Source organism: Vespa crabro, chromosome 20 (genome assembly GCF_910589235.1).
Source record: "Vespa crabro chromosome 20, iyVesCrab1.2, whole genome shotgun sequence".
NCBI classification, from domain to species: Eukaryota; Metazoa; Arthropoda; class Insecta; order Hymenoptera; family Vespidae; genus Vespa; species Vespa crabro.
In genome coordinates this window covers 3,730,001-3,746,077 of record NC_060974.1, presented here as the reverse complement: position 1 = coordinate 3,746,077, position 16,077 = coordinate 3,730,001, and the positions used below count along the sequence as shown (strand labels likewise).

The following is a 16,077-nucleotide window of genomic DNA, read 5'->3' as shown; positions in this document are numbered from 1 at the left end:
ATAATTGGCAATGTAAAGTTTTAGTACTTTTTTTTCAAAGAAAATAAAGTTTTTACTAAAAATTCAAAAAATATATATGTCCTAGATTAAATCTTCGTCTTTAAAATGAGACCTTGTTCATCAAAATTGATCTAAAATTACAGCTGTTCTCATTGATGGCGTAAACCATTATAAAAACAGGGACATTTTATGAATGATCGATAACAAAAGAACGTCAATTAAGATGACGTCATTGGCAGAATACCAATAGTGCCATCTATCGAGAACAATTATATTCATAAACAGTTCTGTTGGTATATTTTGTCCATATCTGTCGTTGAAGTTGGTTAAATATTGTGAACAGTTTTGACGTAGATTTTCGCTATTAAAGTATAAATTTCATAACCTATAATGAAGTTTCAAAAGTATTCAAAGGAAAAGTGATTATATCAAGGAAAGTGTAAAATTTACCGTCAGAAAAATGTCAAAAGAAATGGAAGTCTTTGAGATACATAAGTGTATTTCATCCAAATTATGGTACACAGCATATGAAATATATCGAACCTATCATCATCACAATATTTGTTCTGAACAAAGTACAGATATGATTCATAATATAGATTTTAAATCTATAATTAAAATTGATATGTAAGTATTAAGATAGAAATAAATAATATAAGATATTAATCATTGATATTATTTTAGTGACATGAAAAAGGAAAATAACTTTCGATGGATTGAATATTTGTTATTATACAAACTTTTCCCTGATAAATGTTGTCACAATAAAAATATTTCAATGGACTTTAATAGCATAGATTTTCAAATTGCTGTGGATTTGATGGACGATATATCTCAAAATGTAATAGAGGTTCGTCTATCACATATAATAATTATATATTTGAAATTACACATTATATATTATTTACAATTCTATATTTTACAACAGGAGTTGCTGTTATATTGTTCCGATGTAAATATTAAAGCTGCATCACCACAAATCGTTAATGATTTTTCTCAATCGACTTTATCATTTTTAAAAGCATATTTAATAAAAAACCCTATAATAGCATGTCACATTATTAATATGTGCTGTTTATATTCATTTAGTATTTCTATTTTTCCTAATGGATTATTAGATTTCTATTTGACTGCATTAAAAGAAATTATGGAACTTATGATACCCAATGAAAATTCTCTTGTAAATGAGAAAGATGATGCTTCATCTTTAATACAAAATAAAATAATACTTAATAATGAATATTTAGAAATGTTCTTATGTATTTTATCGAAGATGATTTTGACTGAATCTAAAAAGACTGAATTTTTAAAATGGTTATGTCCTATAACCTTGAAGACAGATAATATTAAAGATATAGAATTGGCATTATACTCTAGAAAGGATACGACATTTATCGACGAGTGGAATTTAAATATCAATGAATTATATGGATACTCCAAGTCTGGTACTATTATGGAAGATGCAATTAGAATATGCAATGCCATATTTAAATATAAGAATAATGACAATATTATGGTGTTAAATGAAATGGAAATACTTAGAAGAATAATAACACAAAAATCACATTGGTTAACAGATATATTAGTAAGTTTAAATCATAATGGTTGTAATTAAAATTAATTAAACAATATTGTCAATGTCAAAATAATATTATTTTCTTTCTTTTTGTTTTCTTTTTCAGAATATTTGTTATACATTCTTAATAACTGGCAATTATAATGAAGTTTCAATGATATTGTCCTATCCTCCTTTAAAACACTTTTGGATAATATTATTGTTAAAATTTTTACATCACTGTTCGGAAGGAGATACTGACGATTTACAAAATTGGACAGAAAATACGATTGTATATGAAGTCCTGAAATTTTTATTACAAAATTGTAATCTCAACATTTTTACTGATCATACTTTTCACAAATTAGATACCACGTTAAAGATATATACTGAAATTATAAATTGGATCCTGAATCTAAAAAATCCAGAAGCTATAAAAGAAAGTCAAGATGGTATAGAATCAGTATGTATTGTAAACGCAATACCATTAAAACGTATGTTGTATCTTCTGGAAAATTGTACAGTACTTTTTTTATTGAAAGAAGCTACAAATATACATGAAATAGATCATGATCGAATTAAAGAACTATTACAAGCCACCGGAGAACCTGAAAATATTTTTCAAGCTTATTGTAGTATGGTAAATGCATTAAAAGTAATTTTACTTTGTAAAACTTATAATGCAAAATATCAGAATATCACAAAATATTTACTCGACATGGAATCTTATTTATGTACTTTATTGCCATTTTCTTTGAGATTGGAGACAATGGAAAATATATTTTCTTTGCTTTTCTTAAGCTATGATGACTTCTGTCATAGTGACAATAAATCACAAGATCATAACATTGTCCTAAATGAAAAGCAAACAATTATTCATAGATCAATGAAATACAATAATATGAATTTTATTTGTAATAAATATGCTGTTAGAGAAATATTATATTATTTAAAAAATAGTATTACAGCTACAGAGATTGAAATGAGAAAACTCAAATATGATGCAACATATGCAGAAGAATTAAATAAATTAAGTCCAAAGATATCTAATTTAGTAAAATTATTAGCTGATGCAAAATGGAGATTGGATCTTCATACAAATTCTTATTTTATCAAAAACGTAGGGCTGCCTGAAAACTTTACAATTGAAACTAATTCTGGTACTTTATTAAAGGAAAATATAATATATCCGCAAGAGAGATTCAATGATATTATTTTTTATCGAAATCATAGTAGTGATTCGGATGATACAAAAATAAAAACTGATAGTAGCTCAGAAGCAGAAATTGTTGCTGATAATATTAACGAATGGAATCAATTAAAAAATAGAACTATTTCAGATAATTTAATTGTAAAAGATGCAGATCAACCAATATTTCTTATTAATTTAATGTTGTCATCGAAAGAAAGTTTGGTTATCCAATGTTTGTGGAAAAATGATTATGAGAAAGCGCAAGAAGTTATAGAGGTATTTTTATATTTATTTATTTATTCATTTAAACTAACATTACTACTTATTTCATAAAGTTTTTATACATTATTATATGCATTATACAATATGCTTGCAATTGTAGTTATTTGTATTATATATTTCTTATTGCAGCTTCAAGTTTTTCATACATGTCTTGTTCATATTCAGACGGTTCGTATTTAATCGGTTTCTTTTTAGAAAGTTTTGGTATTAAAATACCTGGAGGATTTCGCATATAATATTGTTTTACAAACATTATTCTTTTTCTGGGAAAGAAAAGTTTACAACGAAACCAACAACAACACCATCCTGTTATATATAAAAAAAAAAAAAAAAAAAAAAAAAAAAAAGTATAAAATATTAGTTGTTTATTTATTCTCTTGGCATATAATTAAAAATAATTTGGTATATATAAAATAAATAACTTCCTCTTTGGCACCAACATGGAATTGCGATACACACATAAATGCACAGCCATACTTTAACAATTAGCCACATTTTTGATAATGTTTTTTTTGCTTCCGTTGTGTCTTTTACATGTTGGTAATTGTAAATTAAACATTTGATAGCTTTAAAACCAAAATAATCCATATCTTTCTTTGTACAATTTTTCGTAGTATCTGTAACTTTTTCAAATGGTTTCTTGGAAATATGTTCTTTTGTCACTTGTTCTTCTGTATGGGTGTATTGTAATTTATCGCTTATTTTTTTATCTTTTTTGAATTGTTGTTCATATTCCATTTTAAAAGCTTCGTAGTCGTAATCGTTTTCATCTGTAGGCTCTATTGTATCTTCAATGGTCGTACTTAAATCTATATATTTATTAATTTCTTCTATACTTATACTTAACAATGGTGACAAGTCTTCTTCTTGATGATTCTATCCAAAGAATACAATTTATTTTATATCCTATTTTTATCTTAAGAATATTATAATTTGTCCTTACAGGGTTCTGTAGTAAATTAAATTTTCTATAATTTTCAGGTATATTATAACTTGGTTCATTATGTTTATCCCTGGAGACTTTTTTATTTTCTACACATTTGTAAATAATTCTATAAATATATGGGTTTGTCTTCAATACTGAAAATGATAATTTTCATTTAATTATTATAAATTTGCTTACTAAATGACGGTGTTGAAGCACGTTTTAGTTTCATAAAATTGAAAGCATTTCTTCTTCTTGATAACAATTTTATGTTCTTTCTTGTTGAAATTTCCGAATAATACTAGTAAATAATATAACAATTCTTTGTATATTGTATTGTATCTTTTACATCTAGAATATTACATTTAAAGAACAAATATTTATACTTTATTTATTTCATTTTTAAATCCAGCAATATGTGGTTCTTCCTCTTGGAGTAGATTTAATATTTGTTCTTTGTTCGATTGAAAATAAGGAAATATATCAGGTATCTGTATTTTGTTTTTAGCGACACGTTGATTATATTGCTTTACGTAAGAATGTAGGGGTTTGTATTTATCCTCATCTTTCTTTAATACTTGCGGGTTAAAGAAATCGGCAACTTTGATTATTTCATTTTTATTTATATCATCATAATAATTATCATACGAACTTATTTCAAATATTTCTTCATCTTTTGAATTTATCTATAATATGTAATACGAATATAAAGAATGATAATAATAATAATAATAATAATAATAGTAATTAATAATATCTCTTAAATCGTTTATTATATTATAGTATTGTTACAAATTGATACTTAACACCAAAAGCTAAGTTATTGAAAATATAACAACTTATTATTCCTATATAGATAAACGCTCTTTCCATGTGTCTTTATTTAATAAAATTATTAATCAACATTTTGACATTAATGCTAACTTTATTGTTTTTTGACAGATGTTCAATATGGAAAATACTGCACTTTATGGTGAAATTCGATTTTCACAAGCACTAAAACATTTTAAGCAAGAAATGTTTAATTTGATATGTCCTTCGATAACAGGAAATACTTCAAAAAGAAATATCAAATCTTCTACGTTGGAGGTAACGTAAAGATTATTAAATTTTTGTTTAAAAAATGGATATATTAATCATCGTATAATTTTGTAATCATTTTTACAGACCATAAGATTAGTTGCAGAAGAAGCTATGCATTCCTCCAGATATACCAATCAACTTGAAACGTTTATAGCCTCTCAAGAAACACACATGAGAATGTTAAAACCAAATCTTAACAACAACAAGATATTAACATTAAGTGTATTGGATTTAGCTTTGACTATGGGCAATACCTATCCAATTTCACAGAGTCTTTGTGATGTTGCTATGAAATATGTCACATTATGCAAATCATTGAATAATACTGAACATAGTCGTTTGTTTTATCAAGTTTTTCAACTATTACATGAGAATAAGAAGGATATATCTGTGACAAATTTATTATCTGATGTTACAATACCATTGTCTGTTGAAGAGTGGAAAGAAAAGAATGAATTATGGACAAATATTATGACTGAATACAATGAATTTAAAAAATCGCAAAAACAAATAGTCGATGACGAGCATGCTAAGAACAGTATTGAATTTAAAGAATTAAAAATAATACAGAAAATAATTACAAGTTGCAATAATAATAAAAATTATTTAAAAAATTTACAATTCCATTTACAACATTTAAAAGCAATTGCTCCAATCAATACAGGTACAAATAATTGTCTCTTTCTTTCTTTTTTCTCGTTTTTTTTTTTTTCTTTTTCTTTTTTTTATAATATCAATTTAATCATCTTTTTTTTATTTTAGATAATACAGAATTGTTAACTGCAACTAGATTGTTAAATATACCTCTTCACAGATATTTTAGTTATCATCTTTTTAATAAAAATGTTGAACCTGAAAATCTTGAGCAAATTGCTAGAAAATTAAAAGTAGATTTAGTGTACAACATTCTTATAAGCACTTGTCCAATATTTCCATATTATCATAATAACAAATCTGAGAACGACAATACTAATTTTGGATGTATAGTATTAAATGGAAATGTTGATATATCTGTAAGTATGAAAAATATAAAAATATCTGAGATTATTATTATTATTAAATTTTATTTATGCTCTTTTCAATTGTATCTTTAACAGGATTCAAAAAGTTATGTATCAAGTAGTCCCAATCAATGCATTTCAGAGATACTGATGGAACTTTTACAAGCATTATACACTTTAAATTCAATGAAATCTAATTTATCTTACACATGTTTGAATGATCTTTCAAAGCATGTTAATATTCAAACTATATTGAAGAAAACATCACATCTTGCAATGTTGGATCTTAGCGAATTATCAGTTGGAGATGAGACATTAACATTTTTCTTAAATACTTGGAATGTTATGTTCATACATGCAATGCTCGTTATTTGGGCTAACAATTCTCCTTTTAATACTTTGAAGCATACAGTCTCCTTAATGTCAATTGGCTATGTAATTGGTGATCTTGGTTTTGTAACGCTTTATACTCTTCGTTCGAAGTTACTTAGTGGTCTCTCATTAAATGAAATATCATTATCACCAATTATAGAACTTAATGAGCCAGCATGGCAAGATTTAGACTTAGTACACGATCCAAGAGTTATTTTTGCTATGGCTAATGAATATAATGAAACACCACAAATACGTGTAAGTATTTCCATTTTATTTTAATTCGATAAATTATTTTTTCTACATTTATTTAATTCATAATATTACAGGTTTTTGAATCAACCACATTGAGCAAAAATTTGAATGAAGCAGCAAAGGAATATTTAGATTATTATTTACAAAAGAATTATCATAATGACGATTTTAAGAAGTTACATGAGGAAACGAAAATAATATTACCAAATCTTGTAGAACAATATCAGAATTTATTATCTTTGGATAAGCAAAATGAGCATGCGAATAATTTGAAAGAAAATATATTTTCTATAAATGATTATTTTCAATTTGAAAATGAGGATGTGGTAATAGAATATAAATCTGCTCATTACTCTTATGAAATATTATTGAAATATACAGATAGTTCACAACTTTCTATACAAAATTGTCAAAATGATGATAATGAGGAAGTATTCATTCGTGAGAAGTTATTGATTAAGGATAATTTGTTACAATATTTAGATAGTCATAGCTGGATTCTTTCTTATCTAGTACAGAAAATGCAAAACAAACGTCCAACTATTTTAGATAAAAATTGCAATAATCTACGACGTATTGCCTGTTTGGAGAATTTTTTGAATTCCTCTTGGATAAATCAATTGAAATGTTTTTTCAATGAAAATGAAACATATACCGGTATCCACGAAACAGTACCAGTAAACAAATTGTGGAATTGGTTTAAGGAAGCATGGAAAAATAAAAAATGGGAAGACTGTTTGAACGTTATAGATTCTCTATCGGATAATAATATTGTTAAAACTTTCGAAGTACGACACTTTAAGGATAAAGTTTTAAGTTGTTTAACATCAGAAAAAGAAAATACGATAAATTCACAAATATTAGAATATTTATATCAAATTAATGATATACATATTTTAGCACAAATGATATTAAATAATATTAACAAATGGCAGGCATATGTTTGCGAGTGCATTTTGATTCATGCATTGCATCATACGGATAGTAATAAATTACCTTTGCATTGTAAACTTCAAATGAAAGAAATATTACGTAGAATAACAATTTTTCGAAAAATGTTACCATATTGTGCAAACAAATATAATAATACTTGGTACGATGTTGCATACTGTACAAATAGAATTGATCCATTTGATATAATGCAATCCTTGATAAGTGTAGACAAGTTTGAATTATGTTTAGAATGGTTAGAGTGTCAATCTTTTACATTAGAAGCACAATCCTCTGTTGCGCAAGATTTTTTAATTGGCTTATTAAAAAATGAAAGGCAAGACTTTAAACGAGCTTTAAAGGTAATATATTGAAACTATGACGACAAAAAAGGGATTATTTATGTCTCTGAAAAAAAAAAAAAAAAAAAAAAAGAAAAAATTATCTATATGATAAACATAAAATTTTTATTGTTTCAGCTTCTTCAATCGTTACCGCATAATCATTCAGTGAAAATATGTAAAGTCGTACTTAAAAAAGTTGAATCCACCAGTGCACTATCCTTTCTCGTTAATTATTTATTACAACATTGTAAGAAAACAGAAATTATTAAATACAAAAGAACTTTAATTGGTATAGATATTCTGAAAGAATTAAAAGATAAAGAAAAATCATTATATATTCATCTTATAAAGGATCCACTTCTAATGTTAGAGCAATTATTAATGAATTGTAAGTTTGAAACTCTTCAAAAAATATTAAATATCGTCTACATCGATTTGCAAGATACAGGTATATCGATGACCGAATTTGATAAGATTATAAGGTTTTATAGTAAAAAAGCATTAGACTTTAGAGTTTCTTTACAACGTGATGGTATTGATAATAAATCAAAGAGTATACAAGATTCTAATATGGAAAATGAAAGTAATGAATTTATCATGCCTTCTAAGGTGCCTACAAAAGAAGAATGGATTCCCAATGACAAAGTATTTCAAAAGCAACGTATTAAATTTATTTTATTAAATATATTCGAATTGATATTAATAATATTATTTATAACAATTATTCCAGGCTAGAGAATGTAGCTGTTGTAAAACGGTAATATTCTCAATGTTTAACAGAAGGCATCATTGTCGTAGATGTGGTCGTGTGGTTTGTGCCATTTGTTCTCAAAGTCGTATGCAAGTTCCTGGATATCCAAGTTCAGTACCTGTGCGTGTTTGTGAAGATTGTAAATGTCAGACTACTTTGCAAATGCATATGGTGCAAGGATCAGCATCTACGCCAAATAGCGAAGCATTGGATTATTGGAGATTAACAAAAGACGAAGGACATAATAAAACTATTAGAGAAGAATTTTCATTCGAATACGCTCCTAGCATTTCCTTATGTTTAGCTATTTTAAATTTACATTCGGATCACAAAGCGTACACAAGGTATTTATTCATATTATATATAAATTTAAATTATGAAATAATATTTATTGAATAATATAATATATCGATATAGTTTTCTACTCGATCGGTGTGATGAAATGAAACAATTATTATATCCAGTTAATGATGGAGAAGTAAATCCTGAAGTAGATCACATAGTGATTATCAAGATGATAAAATCATTATTAGTTGCAGCAAAAGTGAAATGCGCTAAATTAGGTTTCAATACGGGATTGGCTCACTGTGATCGTTTTCTATCGCAAATAGATCTTATAACAACACTTATTCATTCTGATTGTTTGTCGCTTATACCTTCAGACGATATGGATGAACATGCTTTGAGAAAATTAAGAGATTTACTTACTGAAAAAGAACAATGGACATTAGCATTGGATGTTAGTACTAAATCAGGATTGGATACTCAAGGTGTATGGGCAGCTTGGGGTAAAGCTTGTTTAAAAGTGGGCTATTTTGAACAAGCAAAAGAGAAATTTCTTCATTGTCTTGATAAAGTCATTCAGGATGATATCGATGGTTGGGAAATTTTATCTTATCCAAAGGAATTGTCTTCTAAACATGTGGAAAATTTAGATGAAACCAAAATTCTTTCAAACAAAATAAAATCACATACGATCGAAGAAAAAAATGCATCTAGTCAAAAGAAAAGTGAATGTGTAAAAAATCGACCGATAAAGGATCCACCTTTATTAACAGAAATTTTACAAATATTAGATAATTCAAATACAAACAATTATTATCTATTTCATTCTAATCAGAAGGTAGATAAAATACCAGAGATATTATCTGTAATTAATAATTTAAAAGCTATAAGTCAAGGACAATTAACAATAAAACATGTAAATACATTTAAAGAAAACATTTATTACAAGGAAAGCCTGTATTATTTACTTACATATGGAAGTTATAATTCTATATTAGAGTTTTATTTGAAGCATGAAGAATTTGAAAAATGTCTTAACTATATATTAGAAAATGATTTAGAACCTGAATTATTTTTTAACGCTGTTTATATGTATTGTTTAAAAACTGGAAACGCTGAGAAATTACAAGAAGCTATGAAAACCAAAGATCCAAGTTTAATACTTTGGAAAAAATATTTAATATATGTTTGCCATTGTTTAGAAAAGAAACAATCCTTGTATATTTTATATCAACTACAACTTTTTATGAAAGATTGTATAAGAGCATCCATGACATGTATTCGTTTTTATACTAATCAAGCTACTACTTACATGGATTTATGCAACAGAATGCATCTATTGACTGATGCACAAAAACATTTAGAATCTGAATTACATATTGGAGATTTTAGCAAAAAGAGAAGGAAGAGTACAAGTTCCTATTATAGTAATCATGATGTTCTTACTATGGAAATGGAGCCTTCTGAAATAGATAAGCATATAAATACGATAAGTAGACAAATGGAAATAGCAAAGTTTTTAGGAAATGCTGAGAAAGAAGGAAGATCACCGAATGAATTTTTAAGCCTTTTTCCAGACATTGAATCTGATGCTACTTGTAGTTCTGAATTACCTACTTTATTTGGTAATCAGCAACAAAAAACACACTTGGCTGTATTAGCAATTCTTTGTGGACGTGATATTGAAGAAGGATTTGGTATAGCGTTCAGAATTATGCAAGGTTATAATTTAATGCTACATAATATATATATACATCTACATAATATATGTGTACATATATATATATACATCTAAATTCTTATGGTAATAATGTTGCATATAATGTAATTTTTTGTTATAGACTACAATCTTTCACCACAAAAAGTATATTCTTTAGCAGGACATATATTAGCTTTAAAAGATAATGTTACTGCTGTAGAACAATTAATAAAATGTTGTCGTAGTTCTGGAGCATCTAATACCCACGTTATATGTGATCACGTACTTACACATTGTATAAAATTGATTCTTCAACGTTCATACAATCATTCTGAACACATTTTAAAAGATCAGATAGATGTACTGGTTAGACTAATAACAGACATAGAACTTAAAGTAAGAGAGATCTTTTTTAATTTGATCATTATATAATCATAAATAGTAACAGTAATCAATAAATTTTCTTACTCTTTTTTTTTTTTTTTTTTTTTTTTTTAGATAAGTGCATACATCGAAAGTAAACAATTAAAAGCTGCGTATCTTCTTGCTGTTAAATATTCAAGAGTTCAAGATGTAAGAAAGATTTTAAAAGAATCTGATCGTCTTGGACAAACTGCTATTAAAAATATTTGTACAAAATGGTTACAACGTTTATAAAAAGGATATAAAAATATATAATAAATAATAATCCTAAATATAATTTGTTAATAAAATTGGTAAGTTTGGAATGGTATAAACTACTTTTTCTAATAATGCATATATTAGTAATTTGTTACATTGTATGTAATGTAAATAAGTACACTATAATATTTATATTTTTTAATATTATTATAAGGTACATGTAAATATGAAGATATGATGTATATTATATTATTTGTATGTAAATAAAATGTAGGGTTTTCATCAATAATAACAACAAAATCGATTGTATACTTGGAGCTTTTCTTTTCAAACAGTTCATTAAAGTTTATTATTAACAAAAAAGATATGTATTTTCTTAATATATTTAATGACACACATCCAAATACATACAATGTAAATACTGACAATATGGAATGTATATATATATATATATATACATATATATATATATTTATTTATTTATATCTATAACAATTGATTATTCAAAGACTATAGTTTAAATTAAAAATTATTATCATTAATTGCTGATACAACAATATCTTTTGTAACTCTCACATACATAGATTGTTTATAAATATTCTTATGATAAAGAAACAACAGTTGCAATTTATTTAAAAATGTGCTAACCATGAAAATTTGTTTTTTGAAAACATGTTAAATTCATGTATAAAAGCATGAATAATAATATATTTCTATTGTATATATAATTCAATGCGAGGATTATGGACGATCGTTTATAAAAATTTAAAAAGAAAAATTTTCAGACAAATTTTTCCTTCATCATTGACATTTAATCATATTAGCTCATTATTAAAATTTCAATGATTATTCTATAATAACTTATAAATAAGATCTCTCATTTCTTTGAATATCAAATTTTAGTTTCTACATGTTTAATATATGAAATTAATTTAACTCGACATCAATCCATATATTTTAATTTTCTTCCATTAATGCGGATAACCTTTGTTCATAATTCCCAGCAAATTTCCCATCGATACTTTTAATCGAAGCTAGCAAGGAATCTTTTTCTTGTTGTGACCAATTTTGACTCCACTCTCTGAATAATTTCACACGACATTGAAATAAGCTTGGTGGTCTATCCGAACCTTCTTTACAACTCATATTTTCCATTCCAGGTACTAATCCATTGACTAAACCAGGAGAACCACATTGTTCCAATAATATTTCTAAAAAATCTCCTCTCTGCATTTCTGACCATTCCCTGAACCATTCTACCACATATCTCATTTGGGATTCATTTGATAGTATTGTAGACATATTTCATTCTGAAAACATTAAATATCTACATATATCAATCAGATTATTATTATAATATATTGTCAGATATAACGATATAAGAGAATATATGATAATGATAACAATAAAATAAAATAAAGTAAAGTATAATAAATTATACACTGCGATTGGGTATTATCTGCATACATTCATTCCCAGAGGTTATACGAACGATACAATACGATAGAAAGTAATCTGACAAATAAGAAACTGATATCAATCTAGAAACATATTATTTCATTATCTCTTAATAAAGAAATATTACCAATAATATATAAACTTTTTTTTATACGTCTTCAATAGAATTTATCAAAGTAATTCGATTGATCTCTATAAACGTGATTTTGATCAGACAAAGTACAAAGATAAAGGTTACGTACACCACGATTGGGCAAAGCTAATGAAAGGACAGGCATAAAGAAAATTGTTATTATATTTTAATAAAAATAAACATTTTTTATATATTTATTATTATGCTATATATTAAGTATATTTCATTAACTTGCATTTCTTTGGCCCGACTTCAACATCTTCATCGGTTGAGTTTGAATCCGTATCCGACACGGCCATGTGATCTAAAATTTGTGCAAAATAACAATTTAAAGAAAAAAATTAATAAACAAACGAACGAACGAACAAACAAATAAACATAATAAAAATAAAATCCAATTAATTAATTACTTTTAATAATATAAATTATTACTTTTCTTATCGGTCGATGTATTCTCTCGTAAAAGTTGAGTTAAGAAATCATTGATCTTCCCTTGCATGTTACGTATATTACAAATTACGTCATTCAAATCATTCACGTTCGAATATTTGGAATAATTTTCGTAAATATTTTTATTATCTTGAAATACCTTTACACTTATACCTGCCGAATCCATCTTATTTAATATTTCAATATCATATGACACATTAACGATGATACAAACGAACACTTTATATTTCCTTCGAACGTTTAAATACAATATTTTTTTAAGAAGTTTCTCACAATATCGTGGAAAATAAACTTTTGTTTATATATATATATACATATATATATATTTATATATATATACATTCATACATATATATACATATATGTATATATATAATTTTGTTTATTCTAAAAAAAAAGAAAAAGAAGAAGAAACTAATGCATTAAAACGTCAATCTGTGTATCTGTGTATATAAGATGGAAATAGTAGAAAGAAGAAGAAGAAGATGAAAGAACGCTTATTAGATTTAAATTCATTTGTGTAAGGGAGAAGGAAAAAAAAAAGTTATATTTGTATTGCGCAAGCGTTAAAGATTTCTATAATGGTGGCAGAGGGAAAATATTTAATGTTCGTGTGTATACACGAATGTTTTACAATTATTATCGATCGATTTTATAAATATAATTTATTTAATTGTAATAATTAAAATATATTCGATAATAATAATGTATGATTATGTATAAGTTACATATTTAAATGTTCTTTCTTTTTTTCTTTTGTCATAAGTTTATACAAAAATTATCGCATGAGTTTTCCATCTAGATTGTATATAACCTATAAAAAAAAAAATTTATTTCCCGACGATGAAAATGTAATAATTGAATAATAATAATAATAATAATAATTATTATTATTATTGTTATTGTTGTTTTTATTACATAGATTTTTAATCGCATACGTAGATCGATTTTATAAATTTAAATTGTTAATTGTAATAATTTAATTACAACTATATATATATATATCTTTTTTTTATATAAATTTTAAAATATCTATACGAAAATTATCATGCGAGTTTTCCATCTAGATTGTACATAACCTATAACAAATGTTTTCTTTAACGATAAATATTTGATAAATGAATTGTTATTGTTATTAGTATTATTATTATTATTATTATTATTATTATTATTATTATTATTATTATTATTATTATTATTATTATTATTATTATAATTATTACATAGATTTTCAATGGTATATATATATGACATAGAAATAAATTCAAACAAAATTAGTCCAATTTATTTACCTTCGTGTGTATGTTATCGTTTGTGTTAAATCTATTCTCTGTATTGTTGAATTTCATGAAAAGCAAAATAAACGACAAAGTGAGATTGAAAGAAAGCAGGTACTACTTTTCGAACGTGTAACTAGTTATTTTTCAAGGTTAGAAACGATTATATGCGAAGTATTTAACGTGAAACAGACCTGACTAAAGATAAACATACACGCATCGATCTAAATTGGAAAACACTTGGTATACTCTATTTTAAAATATAAATAATTAAAATCAATTAAAAATCTTCTTAATTATTTTATAAATATTCTTTTTTTCTTTTTATTTTCTTTCCCCATTTTTTTTTCTTTTGAATATCGTGAGCATTAACATCGACTAACGTAGTACGATTAGGCGGGTAAATACAAATTCAATGTTTTATCGACAATCAGATTTAAGTTAATCGATCGATTGCATACATGTATGCATGTATGTGCATTATGTATTGTTAACTAACAGATATATATATATATATAGAGCGTGACAGAGAATTAAAGTTATATGAAGCGTAAAAGGGCTTGCCACTGTGGCGCACCCTAAAAAAAAAAAACCAAAAATAAAACATACAAACTTTATTTACAAAACTCGACGTATATGTGAATTGAATAAGAAACATTGAGATGGATCAATGAAATCCATATTAAAAGTTATTACGTATATTTGAAAATGATATAAGAAAAATATAAATCGATGAAGTTGTTTCCTTTTTCTTTTAAAATTTTCCTCAATATTAAAAAGTAATCATGTTTGTAATTATTTTTATATCTATTTCAGGATCACGTTATACCGTGTGACGTAATAATAATGTTTCACCCTATGGTTAACATATATCACACAAATGTACATTGAAAATGTGCGGATCTCGCTTACTTCCCCCACTTCTTGACACCAGGTGTATCTCCCCTCTTTGAATGTGCATTACTGGGAACACACACATACTCTAACATATATACGAAAAGAGACTCATTTATTCTGTGTACGCAAAGTCTCATACGCTTCTTCAGGTGTCAGCTGTTGAATTGTATGACATTATATATATATATATATATATATATATATATATATATATATATATATATGTATTTCATGTGAATGAACTAAGATCGAGGAGAACGAAGAGATACGCAGACATTGTTATTATTCTTATGTATGTTCAAGTGAAGGGTTTGACTTAAACCGGATGAAAAAAAAAAAAATTTAGAAAAAGGACAGAAGAAAGGAGAGAGAGAGAGAGAGAGAGAGAGAGAGAGAGAGAGAGAGAGAGAGAGAGAGCATTTTAAAGCTATTTTTAGACCTTTCTTTTCGATAGAAAGAATTGTTTCCTTTTCTAATTTTTTTTCTTTTTTGCTTTCTTTTTTTTTTCACTTTCAAATATTCTTCCTTTTTGTTATATTAAATATTACTTTAGTGGTAATTATAAAA

At 25.7% G+C, this 16,077-nt stretch overlaps 2 protein-coding genes across 8 annotated transcripts; one reads left to right on the top strand and one right to left on the bottom strand.

Annotated features, from left to right (window-relative positions):
- Nucleotides 1-66: 66 nt before the first annotated feature.
- On the top strand, nucleotides 67-11,702 carry LOC124431094 (protein DDB_G0276689). The gene is made up of 14 exons (XM_046978527.1): nucleotides 67-627; nucleotides 685-850; nucleotides 929-1,585; nucleotides 1,683-3,023; nucleotides 4,897-5,043; nucleotides 5,122-5,701; nucleotides 5,800-6,050; nucleotides 6,135-6,668; nucleotides 6,740-7,957; nucleotides 8,075-8,584; nucleotides 8,670-9,034; nucleotides 9,108-10,696; nucleotides 10,817-11,070; nucleotides 11,173-11,702. The coding sequence occupies exons 1-14, from the start codon at nucleotides 461-463 to the stop codon at nucleotides 11,329-11,331; spliced, it is 7,938 nt and encodes a 2,645-aa protein (XP_046834483.1). The 5' UTR covers nucleotides 67-460; the 3' UTR covers nucleotides 11,332-11,702.
- A 109-nt stretch (nucleotides 11,703-11,811) lies between these two features.
- LOC124431105 (uncharacterized protein C14orf119) lies at nucleotides 11,812-14,765 on the bottom strand. Of its 7 annotated transcripts, none has more exons than XM_046978552.1 (4): nucleotides 14,629-14,759; nucleotides 13,297-13,723; nucleotides 13,122-13,190; nucleotides 11,812-12,605 (listed from the first exon to the last, which is right to left on the bottom strand). In XM_046978552.1, exon 4 carries the CDS (start codon nucleotides 12,595-12,597, stop codon nucleotides 12,253-12,255), a length of 345 nt encoding a protein of 114 aa, XP_046834508.1. In that variant the 5' UTR covers nucleotides 12,598-12,605; nucleotides 13,122-13,190; nucleotides 13,297-13,723; nucleotides 14,629-14,759; the 3' UTR covers nucleotides 11,812-12,252. The 7 variants fall into 7 exon arrangements, with proteins under 7 accessions (XP_046834508.1, XP_046834506.1, XP_046834507.1 ...); XM_046978550.1 differs by having other exon boundaries at nucleotides 13,319-13,723; XM_046978551.1 differs by having other exon boundaries at nucleotides 13,319-13,489.
- Nucleotides 14,766-16,077: the final 1,312 nt, after the last annotated feature.